This window comes from Rhinolophus sinicus, chromosome 2, assembly GCF_057876585.1.
Source record: "Rhinolophus sinicus isolate RSI-liver-muscle chromosome 2, RSI-T2T, whole genome shotgun sequence".
In the NCBI taxonomy this organism is placed as follows: domain Eukaryota; kingdom Metazoa; phylum Chordata; class Mammalia; order Chiroptera; family Rhinolophidae; genus Rhinolophus; species Rhinolophus sinicus.
Genome location: NC_142502.1, coordinates 190,176,194 through 190,193,093, shown reverse-complemented (window position 1 = coordinate 190,193,093; position 16,900 = coordinate 190,176,194). Strand labels below are relative to the sequence as shown.

The 16,900-nt window shown below is 57.9% G+C and overlaps 1 protein-coding gene across 1 annotated transcript in view; it reads left to right on the top strand.

Moving 5' to 3' along the window:
- Positions 1-15,211, top strand: part of TPO (thyroid peroxidase) — a 54,247-nt gene extending 39,036 nt beyond the window's left edge. The window contains exons 12-19 of the mRNA XM_019752038.3: positions 154-324; positions 1,894-2,131; positions 3,092-3,300; positions 5,306-5,476; positions 11,141-11,272; positions 12,893-12,992; positions 13,456-13,579; positions 14,347-15,211. Of these exons, the coding sequence (XP_019607597.3) occupies positions 154-324; positions 1,894-2,131; positions 3,092-3,300; positions 5,306-5,476; positions 11,141-11,272; positions 12,893-12,992; positions 13,456-13,579; positions 14,347-14,385 (1,184 nt within the window). The 3' untranslated portion in view covers positions 14,386-15,211. The remainder of the gene's footprint in view (positions 1-153; positions 325-1,893; positions 2,132-3,091; positions 3,301-5,305; positions 5,477-11,140; positions 11,273-12,892; positions 12,993-13,455; positions 13,580-14,346) is intronic.
- The last annotated feature ends 1,689 nt before the right edge of the window (positions 15,212-16,900 follow it).

Below are 16,900 nucleotides of genomic sequence, written 5' to 3'. Positions count from 1 at the left end.
CCACAGGCAGCAGCCCAAGAATATCAATGTTTGGAGTCACACGAGGTGAACTTATGAAAAGCGACTTGTCCAGAACAAGCCTGGTTAGGTCTGGGTGACACTGTGTCTCCAGAACTGAGCGGGAGCCGCTCACCTTCTCGCGGTGCCTTCCAGGTGGACTGGACCCGCTCGTGAGGGGCCTGCTTGCGAGGCCGGCCAAGCTGCAGGTGCCGGACCAGCTGATGAGCGACGAGCTGACCGAGAGGCTCTTCGTGCTGTCCAGCTCAGGGACCTTCGACCTGGCTTCACTGAACCTGCAGAGGGGCCGGGACCACGGCCTGCCAGGTCAGCCTCCCGTCCCCTGTGGGCGTGCCAGTTAGCAGCCTGATTTGAAGTAGAACGTTTCTGTAGAGCTGTTGTAAACATACGAGAAACAGGGTTTTAAAGCTCTCTAGTCCGTTCCCCTGAGCGGGCCACTCAGCTTTTCCCAGACAATAGAAGCATCCAGAAGGCCTGAGGCTCCCCATGAGTAAGGAGCTGGGCGGTTAGAAAGAACACCTGGAAGAGGCAGTGTCCCAGGCAGACCACGCGTCTGCTGACACCGCGCCCCCTGTCACACGCTCCTGCTGCCTCAGGCCCCTTAGCCAGCGGGCCCGATGGCCTGGCCCTTCTCAGGCCAGGCCCCGTGCTGACCCCGTCCACCCCTTACTGCAGCCCCCTCTCCCTTCCTGGTGCACACCATTCCTCCCTGAGGCCGAGCCTGACCCCTGTCCACCATGTCCATCCCGCCCTGGCCTCCTACAGTTCAGCTCACTGGTCGACCCCTGCGACATGTCCAAGGCCTCAGTTCCCCGACACCCAACTTCTGTGTGCAACCTGCTGTCCTTGCATCCCTGCAAACCCCTCCAGGACAGGTCCACCCCATATGTCTTCATCTGACGCAGGGGTGCTGCTGACATGTGTGGCGGCGCTGCCCAGGGCCTCCCAACCCTGCTGGAAGGTGTTAGTGCTTTATAACCCCCCAAACCTAAGGAGGCTCGATTATGGGCACTTACAAGTTGCTGAGCAGGCAACACCCCAGTTCTGATTAGGTGTGTGGGGCGCCGAGGCGGGAAGTCCAATCGCCTCAGGAGGGAGCTTTCTGGAGGAGACGACACCTGGACGGGATTGGGGGTGTCAGGAGGGAAGAGCATAGAGAACGGCACAGGATGAGGAGGGGACGTGTCAGGCAAGGGAGGCAGCGACACAGCAAACTGTACATGGGGGCACCTTCCAGGTCCCAGGGGAAGGCGGGGCGAAGGTTACGAGAAGCAAGAGTTCAACAGTGACCAGGGGCTGAGGACTTAGGGGACAATGGAGGGCTGGCCAGACAGGTGACCATGACGTCCCGTGTGTGTGTGCGCACGCATCTGTGTTATGTGTGTATATGTGTGTATCTGTGTTGTGTGTATTTGTGTATTTGTGTTACGTGTGTATGTATTGTGTGTGTGTCTGTATATGTGTCTGCATGGTGTATGTGTATCTGTGTTGTGTGTATATGCATGTGTGTGTGCATGTGTGTGTCACCCACATGGTACTGAGGAGCATGGTGAACTGGCGGGGCAGGTAAGGCCTGTGGCACCTGCTCGGGCGGGACAACCAACGGCAAGCCAGGTGACATGAGCCTGGCAGTGTATCAGGGGCCACACTGCTGCTCTCTCCCAGCTTGTTTATGAACAGGCTCTTGGTGAGAAGTTGAAGTCTGGAATATTCCAGCACATTTGTCTCTACAGGGCAGGGGTAGTGACATAGTTTTCTCTATAGTGGGAAATTATGGGCAGAACCTACTGCTGCAACCACACCACTCAGTGCCACGGCACAGGTGGGGCAGATGGGTGAGCAGGCCCTGTGCCCTGTGCCCTGTGCCCCATGCAGGCTACAACGAGTGGAGAGAGTTCTGCGGCCTGGCCAGACTGCAGACCCGGGCCGACCTGAGCAGCGCCGTGGCCAGTGGAAGCATCGCTGACAGGCTCCTGGACTTGTATAAACACCCCGACAACATTGACGTCTGGCTGGGTGGCTTAGCAGAGGCCCTCCTCCCGGGGGCTCGCACGGGACCCCTGTTCGCCTGCCTCATTGGGAGACAGATGAAGGCTCTGAGGAACGGGGACCGGTGAGTGTCTGGCCAGCCCCACCTGCGTCTGCACAGCAGGTGGCGTCCACATGGCTCATTGGAAGTTAAGTGGCCCAGGGCAGGTTGTTTCTCCTCATCGTGCAGCTGGGTGTCGTAGGAGCGAAACACATACGAGTACACACAGAGCTTGCTCACATTCTCAGCATTCTCACGTGTGAACCCTTGTTGGATTCTCCTTGTCACGCAGTCACAGGACTAAGCAGGCAGGGTGTGCATAAGAAACTGTCCCCAGACGACCCTGACATTCCAGTGTTCCTCACATGTCCTCACATGTCCTCACGTGTCCTCACATGTCCTCACGTGTCCTCACGTGTCCTCATATGTCCTCACGTGTCCTCACGTGTCCTCACGTGTCCTCACACATCCTCACATGTTCCCTGTCCACGTCTACAGAAGTGGGGAGGGTCAGGCTGGCCGAGTGTGGGGACACAGAGGGCTCCACCTGGACGCATGCTGTCGTCCGCCTTGTCAGCCCTCAGCCTCCAGCCCAAGCTAAGGGCTCCAGGCCATCAGAGAAGTGAGGTCCTTGACCTGACGTCCAGTTCCAGTGTCCACATGCTGCAGCTCACGACAAAGCAGGGATGTGGGACAGCGTGACACTGGGAGGTGTCTTTCTTTTCTGATAATCCCCACACACCCAGTCTTTGTTGTACTCACTGTGGCCAAGTCAGACTCCTTTTCAGGAACATTCACAGTCTTTCTAATCAGAGGGCTCGTCAGCGATGCCCTGAGCACCCCCCCCCATACAATTTGTCACTAATCTCTAAGGTGCAGCATTTCAAATAGTTAGGAATGTCTGGGACAAGTCGCTACAAGTTGTCTCACTCAGAAGTGTGTCTTTACCAACGCATGTGGCTCGAGGTTTTCTGGGACAAAGGAAGGCACTGTCTCAGAAACGGGCGTTTTCATCACTGCCCACTGCTCTCTCCTTCTGCGCAGGTTCTGGTGGGAAAACAGCCGTGTGTTCACTGAGGCACAAAGGCGCGAGCTGCAGAGGCACTCCCTGTCCCGGGTCATCTGTGACAACACTGGCCTCCCCCGCGTGCCCGCCGACGCCTTCCGACTTGGCACATTCCCGCAGGACTTCAAGCCGTGTGAGGACATCCCAGGCCTGAACCTGGAGGTGTGGAGGGAGGCCGCTTCCCAAGGTAACTGTCACCTCACCTCAGCGCCGCCGCTCCCACCACAGAAGCGTAACTCCTCAAAGAAGCGGCTTCCAATTAGCACATTTGGAGAAAACACGGGAGAGCGAGCCTGGTGCCCGCAGGTTGCATCCTCCTTGGTGAGGAAGGAACTGTCCCCCAGCCTGGACCCTCCCTATAAGAGGACATTGTCCTGTGTGCCATGTACGAGCTGTGAATGCTTACATCAGTCTCCCAACCTCACACCTGTGACACCTCGGGGCTCATTCAGTGTTTCAGGGTCCGTCCTGCTCTGTAGGATGTGCTGGCACCCGGCTAGGTCCCAGGGGTGCCACCGAGTTGTGAAAAGCAAACACAAATACAAGACTGCCACTGTCCTCAGTGGGAGGGCAGAGGTGGCCTGGCTGAGAAGCAGTAGCTCAGAAAACACACTTGTCAGTTCAGATGGGGCAGCCAGCAGGTGGTTATAGGAAAGAAGGTTCTGGGAGGAGTGAGACTTGCCAGGGACCTGAAGCCTCTTTAGGCCTCAGTTTAGGAAAGCAGAGGTTTCTATTTTAGTGTTACGCCCACCAAAATTATCTTCTAATAAATGACAGAGCCAAGACTCACAGTGGGTCTTCAGCTTCCGTTTTTCTGCTGCACGTGCTGTCACACACGTCCAACTCCGTCTCCCGAATGTCGGGGGTGTTGTCCTGTTGTTATGGATGGTACCAGCTCTGTGTTGCACGATCTGGCTCCAGGCAGGAGCTGGGGGCTGCTTTACTGCTGCCGCCTCCGTGACAGGCACTTGTCCAGGTGCTGCAGCACATCTGTAGGAATGAACACATATTCACATGCACGCGCACACACACACGCGCATACACACACACACACGCCTGCCTTCGCAGCACTGACACTCTGGGTAGGGAAGACAGACAACATACGAGTGATGCTGTGAATAGAGCCTCCTGTCCCCATGTCCATGGGCACGGCCACAGTGGGAAGGGCTGGGGGGACTCGCGAGCGAAGCCTCCACAAAAGGCCGTGACTCTCCCTCCAGAGGGAAGAGCACCTGCCACCTTGTGAGTGCGCCTTGTATCCTGGGGTCCCTGGAGGCCGGTCTGAGGGGTGAGCGAGGAGGTGAGAGGTGAGGAGACAAGACCTGAGGAGTAACACAGGCCTCGGCGCTTGTAAGCCTCGTCTGTTATTCTGAGCGACACAAAGTATGGCAGGTTTTCCGTGGGGGACACGTGACCTTGATGGAGACCCCTGGCTACTTGTTGGGAATGTATGTGGGTGGGGACAGTGCAGACACAGGAAGAACCAGCAGAAGCTGCTGTGACAGTCCCTGGAAAAGAGGAAGGTGGCCTGGCCCCCAGGAGGTGACTGTAGGAGCTGCCAGCGGTCTGAGGACAGAGCCCATAGGGCTTCCTGGCAGGTTAATTGTGTGCCTGACTGACGGAAGCACCTTGTGGGAGCTGGCAGGGCAAGGTGAGTTCATGTGGTGTGGCCTGAATGCAGGTAACAGCTGTGGACTCGGCGGATGGGCTGCATGTCGGGAGTGAGAGCAGAGGTGAGTAGAAAGCAGCAGGGTAGGAAGAGTGGGAATCAGGAGGATACAGAGGTGGGACTTCTCTGAAAGCCCATCTGCAGAGGTTGTGTTTCATGCTGACAACCAATGACACAACCCCGGTGAGAGCTTCTGGAAGGGACAAGTCCTGAGTCAGATGGAAGGCAGGGGCTGCCAATGGCCTGGTGACAGGCGGCTGGAAACTCATTGTGACCTTTGGCACCGAGGGACTACTGGTCTTGATACAAGTGATGTTGTTGGAGTGGAGCCTGATCAGAGACAGTTCAAGGGCGAAGGGACAGAGAGAGAAGGAACTTCTGTAGGCCTAGGTGGTGGCCGGCGGGCACCACGGGGAGCAGACTGGGTTGTCTGTGTGAGACGTCTGGACGTGACATCCTGGTGAGGCCCAGAGGGTGGATGACAGAGACAGGGTTTACTGCATTCCCTTTGACCCCTGCACAGATGGCGCGTGTGGCTTCCCAGGGAGAGTGGACAACGGGGACTTCGTGCTCTGCAATGAGTCTGGCAGACGCGTGCTGGTGTTCGCCTGCCGTCACGGATTCCAGCTTCAAGGACCAGAGCAAATCACCTGCACCCACCAAGGATGGGATTCCCAGCCCCCGGTTTGTAAAGGTCAGTCATTTAACTCTGTCTTTGAATGACGTTACCGCCAACGCTGCAGTTTCCAGATATGAATCAGGAATAACTGTCACTCACTCACCAGAAGGTGCCTTTGAGCACGGTTGCCTTCCCAGGGCTGTTTTGGCATGGACTTCAAGTGTCCCCTTAGCCGCCATGTCCCCAAGCTGACGCCTTTCTGGATAGTGAAGCATCGAGACAGTCACATCAGAGAAGCTCAACAGGATGACGCAGGGCAGGAAAGAGACAGGGAGAAGAAGCAGCTCATGGGACAGTTGCAGTGAAGCCGTTGAGCCAGTTCCTCAGATGAGTGAGACGGAGATGGTTCCACTGGGAGAACGTAGGGGCCGAGCAGCCCACCGGCGTCAGCTCATCTCCAGGCCGGAGTCCCCGCATCCTCAGTGCCGTCTTCCTGACGCCCGGTGTGGACTTATAGCTGGGGACACGAGGGCAGAATGGGACACCCTCCCCTACCCCTGTGCCCCAAGCCCATGCCCTCCTGCTTTTCCTTTTCGACTGCGTGGAACGGGTGCTGGCTGCCAGGCTGGAAGACGCCACGCAGAGCTGTAGGCCAGGGCCCGAGTCCCTGGTCACTCCCACCGAGGCCAGTTCCAGCAGCTCACGGTACCTGACTCGCTCACAAACACCCTGCAGTGGAAGCTGAGTGCAGGCCCTGGGATCGCTGAGCAGAGCTGCAGCAGGAAAGCCATGTTTGAAGCGGGAAACGAATGCTGCCTAGCCAGTGGTGACACGTCTGCTTGAACTCACCAGCCGTCATTGGAAAGGCAGACCAACTGCAACCAAGACCCTGTTAATACAGAGGAAATTGTCACCTGGCAGCCCACCTCATCCGGGCTGCTGGCCACCGGCTGCATCCAGCAAGGCCGCGGGGAGAGCGAGGTGAAGCCACGCGAGACTCGGGTTGCTTGGCCAGTGGAAATGAAAACAAAGTGCACATTTTTCAGTTTTACGGAGTTCCAGTTAGGGAAGATGGTGGTGATGCGGGGACTGATGGTGGTGATGGTGGCACAACAGTGCGAAGGCACTAAGGCCACTGAAACGTCCACTTAAAAATGGTTAAGATGGCGAATTTTATGTTGCCTGTATTTTACCACAGTAACAAGTTTCCAGTTCAGTTTTGGAAATCCACCGTGCTTTGTCCCAGAAAGTTACAACGGCCAACTGCTTCACGTCCCCAAATCGTAGCAGAAACGCCTGCGGGGCTGAGCACAGAGGACCCACTGCGACCGCCGTGTCAGCTGTCACATCCAGGGCCAGATGTCTCGGGCAGGCCAGGCCAGGCCGGGCTGCTGTCTCTCAGCTGAGAGAGAAATGATGACGACGCGTGAGGTCCAGCCGGCTCTACGAGGACGTCTAGGGGAAGAGCGATGAGTTGGTGGCTGGGAGCAAACGGCCTAGGAGCCAGAGGAGTGGGGGCGTACTGCCCGAATCCCTGGGCTGGCTTCGGAGTCCCTGCCTGAGGCTGCGGGGACCCAGGGCGGCATGTGTCCACACACCCCACGTCGCTTCAGGGTTTGGTCGCGGACGATGGTGGACAAGAGACGCGACCAGAGGATGGACACAGAGCCGTCAAAAGGTGTCCCTCTCAGAGAGTGGGTCAGCACTTTCTAGAAAGTTCACATACAGGACCCCAGCTGTTCTGTGATGAGGTGACGCCTGTCACCACAAATAGCCTTTTATTACCTGGAAAACTGCATTCGTAGCTAAGCCTTCGGAGAAAAAGCCGACAAACCCACAGGTTTCGTGCTGCTCTGGCTCAGAGCCTGTGCCAAACCGAGATGCCCGCCGCGCTGCATTCCTGGCTGCACACTGGCCGTTAGCCCAGGGGACAGCACGTGGCTTCAGCATGGCCAGGTGTCTGCCAAGCACCCGGTATCGTCACACGGTGCTTATGTCATGTGTGTGCCATAAAGTCCTTTGGCCTAAATGCCTGGACCCTCTAAGTCCTGATCGCGACTGTTTGTGGCACCTGTGACCCAAAGCTGTATTCACAGGGATCCGTAAGTTACCCATAAAGGAGGGGCAGAGCCCACAACAGGCGGCAGGGAGATCCGGGCGCCCAGCCTCGTGCTGCCCCACTGTGCGCTGAGCACCCCTCACTTCCCACCACGTCATCTCCTGTGTGGGCTCTTGTCCTGCTCCTCTGGACATCTGATGACATCAGCATAATTATTCTTTCTATTCCTGAGGTCCTTTCTCACCCCCATCCCTTATCTTTTTTCTGCTTTAATTTCTCACACCAATAGTTAACAGGACCCTAGAGTGGGTCACGTACTAACGCGTACCAGTATCAGCCTGGTCCTGAAGCGGGCTGCATGCTTTGGGGTCCAAGACCATCTCACCAAGTGGTCCATCGCGTGGGCACCATTCCTGGCTCAGAGGGAGGCAGCAATGCCCCGGGCAGCTTGGACACAGCATCTGCGGCCTCCCCAACTCCAGTCAGAAACTGCGGCTCCAGCAAGACCCCCATTACACTGCAAGCTGAGAAGATGGCTGACGGCCCACCGTGCCCCCTGCCTGGGCCGTTTCAGCAGCTCCCTCGCCTACCTCCCAGCCCCTGGTGTCTGTGTGCTGCCATGTTTTCCAATGTAAGATGAGGGTGGTGGTCAGTCCACGTCGGTGCTTGTCCACATGAGTCCTTTCCGGGCACAGGGCAGAGAATAGGCATGTCTCATCCCCGAGGTTATCACTGTGTGTCCCCAGCAGCTGGCCCAGGCATCCACGCTGTGAGTGTCAGGCCAAGTGAGTCAGCAGCCGCCCGACTGAAATGCTCCCACAAGCACGGCTGCGTGGAAACGCGAGCTGCAGTGCGACGTGCAAGAAGAGCCTGCTTTCGACAGCAAGGGGCCTGTGTGTCTGTGGCACGTTTATGAATGTTTTCACGACAACACAAGCTTCTTAACATGGGTCACAGCGGCAGCTCAGTGAGATGGCACGAGGAAGTAACTTTTTATTTATAGAACTGTTGTGTCTCCCTACATTTATAATTGATATAATACCTTAAAAATAAACCAGTTACAGCTGCTTGGTGAGGAACAACCACGGAACACAGGCACTCAGCTCCGGATAGATATTTTTACCCGACCAGGCCCCACACTGGACATTCCTGAATCAAGAATTACAGGGTACAAGGGACTCAGATATGGCCACGAGGGGACGCACTGCCCCACAGTGAACGGATGTCAACGTAACCACTCTAGCCAGTTCTCAGCGAAGTCAGCTTATCAGTCTGTCTAGCGAAGACCCTACAGGCCCAGCTGAATCCTTAACACGCAAAATCCTACTTATCCCCTAAGAGCCACCCGCATGAAAACCTGGTGGAAAGGAAAAACTGGCAAATGAATTATAATGTTTGTTGAGAGCCTGCAGGACTTGAACTCAAAATCAATAAAAAGCTACGTTTGTGCAGCGTGGTGCTCCAGTTACTGCCAAGCAGTTGTGTCGTGAACAAACACAAGTGTTTCGGTGTCTGAGGGGCAGAGAAAACTGCAGTCGGCACACATGTGCTCAGGGGACAAGGACTCTGCACGTGTCAGGGGGCTGGGGACGCAGGTGAGCGGAGCCTCGGCCTCTGCAGACTGACCCGTGACGCTGGGGACATGCGGGTCTCAGGTGGCTTCTCCCCAGTGTGGCTCTGTCACAGCTTCCTCAGTCTCACCCCTGGGGCAAGGAGACCAGTTATACGGTCCCTGACGTGGGGCTCTGACCAGAAGAAACTGACCACAGCTAGAGTGAAATGCAGCGAATTGTGTCCCCAAAAAGCTATGCTGAAGTCCTGCGCCCCAGACCTGAAAATGTGACCTTACAGGGCAGTAGGGTCATTGCAGGTGCAACCAAGTTAAACTGGGGCCGCCAGGCAGGTGCGAAGCCGATGTCCTCGTAAGAAGAGACACAGGGAGGATGGAGGAGGAGGTGCAGCTACAGGCCACGGGCACCCGATCGCCAGCTGCCACCAGAAGCTGGCTGAGACCGGGAGGGGCCGTCCACGTGCCTCGGAGCGAGTGTGACCCTGTCAGGTCTCCAGCACCGTGACAGCAGAAACCTCTTGTTATAAAGCCACCGCGTCTGCGGCACCGCTGGTCATGGCAGCGGCCACAGGGACCAGTGACAGGAGGAGAAAGGGGGGTCCAGCCGCAGGATCCTGTTCTCTGCCCACCCCATCCCCTGGGTGGCGCAGCCTCCGGTGACGACGCCCAGCCCAGCTGGCACGAGCCTGCCTGGTGAGGCTGCAGGTGCCTTGTCACCGGCACCAGCCCTCCCTGCTCTGCGTGGGGGGGGGGGGGGGGACCGTAAATGAGACACTTCTTAGCTTCTGCACAACCAAAGCTCCACTGGCCGCTCTGCCCCGAGCTGGGGCCTTGTGGCTCCAGCCCTCGAAGCCCCTCCCCCTCTTGTCAGCACTGTTTCTGTTTTGCTGTCCTTGTCACTGATGTCATTACTTGGAACTACAGATCTTGAATGGCGCCTGTGTACCAGCTGCTCCGCGAGGGTCTTCCTCCGCGCAGCCCGTGGGACACTCCCGCAGCTGCGCGCCATGTACTGGATTCGCCCCATTTATAGGTCAGGCTGGGGGGGTGCGGGCAGCACCCGCCCCCTAACGTGCCAGCCCGAGGCCAGCCGGGTGAGGCCCGTGCCCATCACTCACGTGTGGTCGCCTCGCAAGCACAGCGCCAGCTCGGACGGGCCTGTTTGTCCCTGGGAGGTGAGCGGAACCCGTGGCCAAAGGCGGCGGGTTCCAGCTGGTGCCCACAGATCCAGCTTTTCCACGTGGGCGGTCCCTCCACCTATCCCTGCTTCCGCCCTCTGTGGGGCGTGTGGGTGACACCAGGGTCGCAGACTGGAGTGCGGGGCAGAGCCTGGCCTGGCTGGCCGGAAAGCTGGAATGAGTGCCGTCTCGTCCCTCTGGACGGAGGGCTCCCCAGAGCACTGTGTGACATTTAATGCTGTTTATACAACGTGCACTTAGGAACGTGACATGCTCTCCTCTGACATTATCCTCCCAGTTTCCTGGAATTGGCCCAAAAGGCTTGCTATCCCAGGGAAGGTTACACAGCGTGGCGCTTGGGAACAGGAGTGTGGTGACGGGTGGTAGATTTTAGGCAGGAGGCTGTAAAGGCGGCACAGGTCCCCGTTGCGTGCTGCAGGGTGGGTGTCACATCACAGATGCCCGGCTGATGGCAGTGTTTCGGGGAGGAGGCTCCGGGCCCAGCCCCCCCTCGGTTGTTGCTTATGATGAGCTGATGTCCTCCACCCACCCCGGGTCCTGCACACCATGCAGTCTGACAAGTGAGCAAAGCGCCAGCTCCCCAGGGAGGCTGGGCCCCAGGCTGGTGCCTGTCATGCCCACACGCGAGCTTGAGTTAGACTCAGGTGGCTCGGGTGGGTCAGCAACAGTGCCCGAGGACGCTGCTGGGGAGGGGGGACAGGAGGGGTCAGAGGGAGCTGGCAGGCGCCACCCTGACTGTGGACCGTGGAGGGTGACGTTCCCTCTTCCTGGATGGGGATGCAGCCTTGGCACACTCGCTGGCCCTTGTGGGGAGGGTCACCCAGGCCAGAGCTCGCTGAGGTGGGGGGTGGGGCTGCTGCCTGCTGCTCAGCGGGGCCTCACCTCTGCGTCGTTTGTGTCCTTTCCACCAGACGTCAATGAGTGTGAAGACGTGACAGACCCCCCCTGCCACTCGTCAGCTCGGTGCAGGAACACCAAGGGCGGCTTCCAGTGCCAGTGCTGGGACCCCTACGTGTTAGGGGAAGATGGGAGGACGTGTGTAGGTGAGACCGCACGCCTCCCGTGCCCGGCGTGGGGAGCGGGGTCACAGTGCACTCTTGGGGACGGCTGCGGGTCCTCCTGCTGTAGCTGGTGACCAGTATGTCTACCTGCTGTGTTCTCGGTGTGGGGCGGGGCAGACATTGGCCTAAATTTACACCCAGAGGTTGTGAAAACTCGGGAGTGCCGGGTGCTGTGCCAAACTGTCAGCACTGTCACCCCTTGTGAATTACCTCCGTGAACTAAGCACGATGTCCCCACAGGGACAGAACAGAGAGGTTAAGTGACTTGCTGAGGGTCACACCACCACTCAGTTGCAGATCTAGGATTCATAATTTGGCTTCTAGCTCCTGTGAAAGAAAAACCATGCACAGATACTTGTCAACAGGGCAGGACAGACTTCATCACATCCCACAAGAGCTTCACTGCAGCAAAGGTCGCCAGGGGTCACAGCCAGTGGGCAGAGAGAAGGCACCTGTGGGGGGAAAAGACCAGAGGAACGGGGCCGGGTGGGGGTTGGGGTCCAGACCTGGCTGAGCAGGGGGCTCAGAGCATCCTGACCACAGTGAGGCCAGGGCGGGGGTCTTCCCCCCTGCAGGACCCTCACTACCTGCTGTGCTAAACGTCCCCACACATCATCCATTTGACGTAAAAGTGCTCATCAGGCGTCTGTTGTGAGCGTGAAAGGGGCCTGGGCTGCAGGGTGAGTGGCACCTGCCTCTGCCCCTTGTCCGGAATGGTCTAGTGGGGAGCACGGCGTGGCCAGCCAGGACGCGGCAAGCCTGGAGTGAGCCCCACTTAGATGCCCAGGGGCTCAGCGCCTGCACAGAGAGCCAGTGAGGAGCTGTGACCAGAGGGGCCGTGCTCCTGAAGCCCACTGGCCCCAGACGGCCTCGCCTCACGTGGACAGTGGAGACCTAGGACCTGGTGGAGCTGGAGGACCACTGACTGAGTCCCACGCGTTGGGGGGGCCCGGGCCCGGTGTGGGAGAAGCACTTCCCGGGGTCCAGTCTCCGGAAGCGGCGGTCCCGGGACCCAGCTGCCCCCGGCAGCCCTGCCTCACGCCCTCCAGAGAGGCCTGTGTGCTCCATTCCTGCTCAGTTTCAAGAAGGAACATTCACGCCCACAGCGGGAGATCTGCTGCCTCTTGTCCCCAGGGCTGCCCACGGCTCTAACTACCACCTGGGCGGGGACGGCACCTTCCTGACCGCTGTGTGACCTCTGCCTAGGGACGCAGAGGCACCAGGACGTGAATTCATCGACCACACTGTGCGCCTCGTCCCGTCTGCCCACCGTCACAGCCTCTCTGCACCCACTTTCTGCTGCCACCCCAGGGTCTCTGCAGTGGGGCTCACAGTCCCCTCCTGAGTTGGCAGGATGAGTGTTTGCATGGAGAGCCGCGATGTCACCTGGAAAAGGGAACAGGTGTCATCTGCTCTGCAAGCTTTCCTGTACGCTCGCATTTGGGGGTGCTTGCCTGTGTGAACACTGCTTCCAGGCGGCCCTGGGCCCCTCAGTGCATCGTGTGGTCATGTGGGGCAGCCCAGCCCAGGATTGGGGTCGGGCTGGCACACTGACGCTTCCCCTGGCATGGCGGCTCCCTAACTGCCTCGTTCTCACGCCAGACTCTGGGAGGCTCCCAAAGGCATCCTTGCTGTCCATCGCATTGGGCGCCCTGCTGGTCAGTGGCCTGGCGGGTCTCACCTGGACCGTGATTTGCAGGTGGTAAGTCCCCCCTTCAGCTGGCACGAGCCCGTTTACTCTGCAATGGTCGGGCTGGTGGTGGTGCTGCTGGTTTTCTGAGGTCGGGGTACATTCTTGGGCCCCCACATATCTGCCGGGCCGCTTTGTACAAAGTCTAGGCTTCCGGGTCCTTACATTGCAGTCTAAACAGTGACGTGGGACAGTCACTCAGTCACCATAGGCGTCAGCCATCTGTGGGTGGCCGGTCAGCGATACTGGATTCATGACCGTGTGACACAGCTGCATTGAGACACCTCATTAGAGCCACGTGCCCCTGGGACTGGGTGGGGCATGGCCGTGGCTGAGCATTTTCATGGGCTGAGATGGGGTCGTAACTGTTAACCCCCCTCCCACGGGCACCACCGGACAGTGTTGTCATCTGACAGTGATGATGGTTTGGAGGGCACGTAGTGACAGCATTAACTAGGTGTGCGCTTGTCTGCAGGACACACTGTGACTCTAAATCCTCACTGCCGATCACGGAGAGAGACTTGAAGGCCACCTCCCCATTGGGGTGCCCGGACGTCGGCGTGTCACAGAGTGCTGGTCCAGCTCCGGGCTCCGAGCAGGTGGGTGACACCTCATCCTGCTAGGTTTCCAATGTCAGATATTTCCCTGAGGACCCAGGAAGTCGTCACAAATGTCCTCATAGTTGGTGCAAACACACGGGTCCTTCTCCGTTTCAGCTCAGGGCACAGCCTCCTTGCCTTCCTGCTGTGTTTTCTTCTCATATAAACTGTATTTATAAACGAAGGATATTGTGAAAACGGTAACCCACTTTTAAGGAAGTGTAGACAGAGGATCAGTGAGCCAGCGTGATCGGAACGGACCCGCCTTCTGCTGCACAACGTTCTCCCAGCTGAAGCACTGGCACCACACCTTCTCCAGTGCTGGCTGAAGGCTGGCAGGAAATGAACCAGAAGCAGACAGAAAATGGTGGCTTTTAAAACGTGCTTCTTTCAAAATCACATAATTATGATCAGTGTGGGGAAAAACCAGTGTAAACTTACTTCATTCCATCTCTACCTTCCATGCGAGACCCCAGGTGATGCTATAGTAGGAAGTCCCTCTGTACCCCGGGGCCACCGACGCAGAGGGTTGTTCAGAATTGAGACAGTCCTGTCCTGGGAGGCGTCGTTGCAGATGCGTCACTACTGGCACCAGATGCCCAGCCTAGAACCAAGAACCCCCAGTGGGAGTGAGGCATGGTGTCCCTTCCACACACAGCCCGTCCCTGTTCCCACCAGGCTGGGGACTGTGGCCCCACCGGGCAGCTCATCAGCCTGACTGAGACCCTAGGACCCAGCCATGTGTTCAAGTCACTTCTCTCCTGTAGGACCCAGCCTGTGGATCCCAAATCCTTCTCTGCAAGTAGGACATGGCCACTATCCCCACGGAGCCTGGTGTCACCAAGCGCGGCCCGCAGCTGACTCAGGAATTCCCTTCCCCAAACAATGAGGGGAGATGTTTGATCTCGAAATTGCCCTTTGTTTATTAAAACCACGGGCGTCCCGTCGTGTAGGACGTGTGTGGTGCTACTGGAGACGTCCTTCGCGTTTGTTCTGAGTTCCATGGGACGGTGACCGCACAGAGTGACAGGAAGCTTGCACATGGTCACGTGCTAGATCAGGACAAATGGACATGGACATGAAATGCTTCAGCACTATTCTGCGTTCCGAAGGTCACCACTAAGACTGTTTTCCAAATAAAGGCAAATCTAGTGCCACGTTCCTGCCAAGACGGATGCGGATGAGCAGATGCCCCCTCATGGGCCCCACTTTGTTGCAGACACTGCCACCTGTCCCTCCTGGGGGCCTCCACAAAAGGCATTAACATGGTATCCACATTTGTAAATGTTTTCTTCCAGCCAAATAAACAGGGAAGCGTTATTTTCACCGTACTCGTATCTCCACTTTTAATTTTGTCCCTTCTCCTACAAGTCCTCCTTCCCCGCTAAGTGTCCTGCTGCCTATTCATTTCTCTGCTGACTCTTGACGGACAGCGCCAGCCTTGTGCAGCCCAGGGCCGCCTCATCACAGTCAGGGGCCTGGAGCCCCCACCCCTTTTCCCTCCTGTCCAGGGATGTAACTCGAGGTCTCCTGCGAGGGCAGCAGGACGACTGTGGTTCTTAGGACCAAAAGGGGTGGTGGTGGTTTGTGCCAGCATGGAGGGACCTGCTGACAGAATTCGGGTAGAAGCAAGGCCTCCACTTCCCAGCGCCCACCCACCACCATGCCCCCTCATGTCCCCCTCGCCCGGGTAACAGCCTGATTATCCTTTGAGGGGCCTGTGAACTCGAGGGCTTTAGTCACCTCAACCCCAAAGCAACAAGTATCATTAGTTAGCACATGAGGTGACTGAGTCACAGAGGTGAGCGGCCTGCAGAGGTGACAGCCATAGGTGGTCAGACTGGCAGCCCTGAGCCCCACAACACATCACCAGTTCCTCTGCATGAACACCAGGCACAGACACGTGTGTCCGCCCTGGGGCCCGGCGGTCACCAACACAGAGAGAAATTAGTGACAGACAGACAGGACTTCTGTGCGGGCAGCACTGAGTGGCTGTGCCAGTGGGGACAGTGGCGAGGGGTCTGTGATGTTTGCTAGGTGTCATGCGGGGCGGCCTGCGGGGTCTGTAGTCCCGCTCCCCACATAAGAACACAGGACACGGTGAGGCCAAAACGGAACACCCACGGAGCCATAAGTAGGGGAGTCATAACATTATAGTCTCACTGGCGGCTGGGTTGGAGACACAGGAGGCAGGAGCCACAGAATCTGCACCCCACACTCCGCCACACTCTGCCATGAGAACTGCAATCCGTGCTTGCCAGCCCAGCCACCATCTTCTTGCTAGCCCCCATTTGCTGCTAGTGTAGCCACAGCAGTTATATTAGTGGCCAGAGGCTCACTGGTTACAGCTGACGGCCAACTAGCCACAGCTGATGGCCATCCAATCACAGTTGATGGCCATTTATTACCCGAGCCAGCACCTTCCACGTGAGGCCGAGAGCCTGGAAACTGCACTCCTGGCTCTGTCCCCACACTAGGACTGCCCACAAAGCCGCGTGTCATGTGGACAAACGCGTTTTACCTTTTGTTTTGTAGCCTAACAGCTCCGTGCCGTTTCCCATAGGTCCTAGGCCATCCTCGTCAAATGTTCTTCTTGTTAATCTAACGCCCATCAGTGACGTAACTGCTGAGCCTCCCCTGGTGACGTCCTGGCAGAGCCCCCTGACCACCCTTCCATCGCACCCCGGGATGCGTGGCCTGGCTTCTGGAAAGGAGCTCAGCTTCTCCGACACATGGCGAGGGGACCTCATGAAGTAAGGACCCTTCAGCTCACCACCACCAGCTGGAGGACGACAGGCCCTGTGCGTCTGAATAATTCCTGCCAAGAAGCAAAGGGGTGGGAGTGACACTGACTGACAGGTGGTCTTCTGCCCCCGCTGAGCCTCGTGCTGCAGTCCACACCTGGGAGCTGCCAGTTCTGGATCCTTAGCTCTTCGCCTGGGCAGACCTCGTCTTGTTCTTAGCGTCTGTTCCACTCCTGCGTGCTTGATTTTTGCCTCAGAAACTGCATCAACAAGCGAGCAGTTAGCCTGAGCCGCAGCCCATCGCATACGCGTCCCAGGATGACCAGGCCCGGGGCTCGCAATCCCAATGCCGTGCACCTGGGCTCACGCTAGGCCTTCGCGGCCACTTGCCGTCCTCTCATTGACCAAAGTCCCACTGTTGTGAAGGCACATTGTTGGGGTTTCGTTCCCCTGCTGGGGGCAGAGTGTGGCTGAGCTGTTGTCAGGATCGCCGATAGTCTTGCCCAGACTCGCTTTACCTGGAAGTCGGAACAGGAAGGCTCTGTGCATCGGGCTGGGAGCCCAGGGGGCCGTCGGC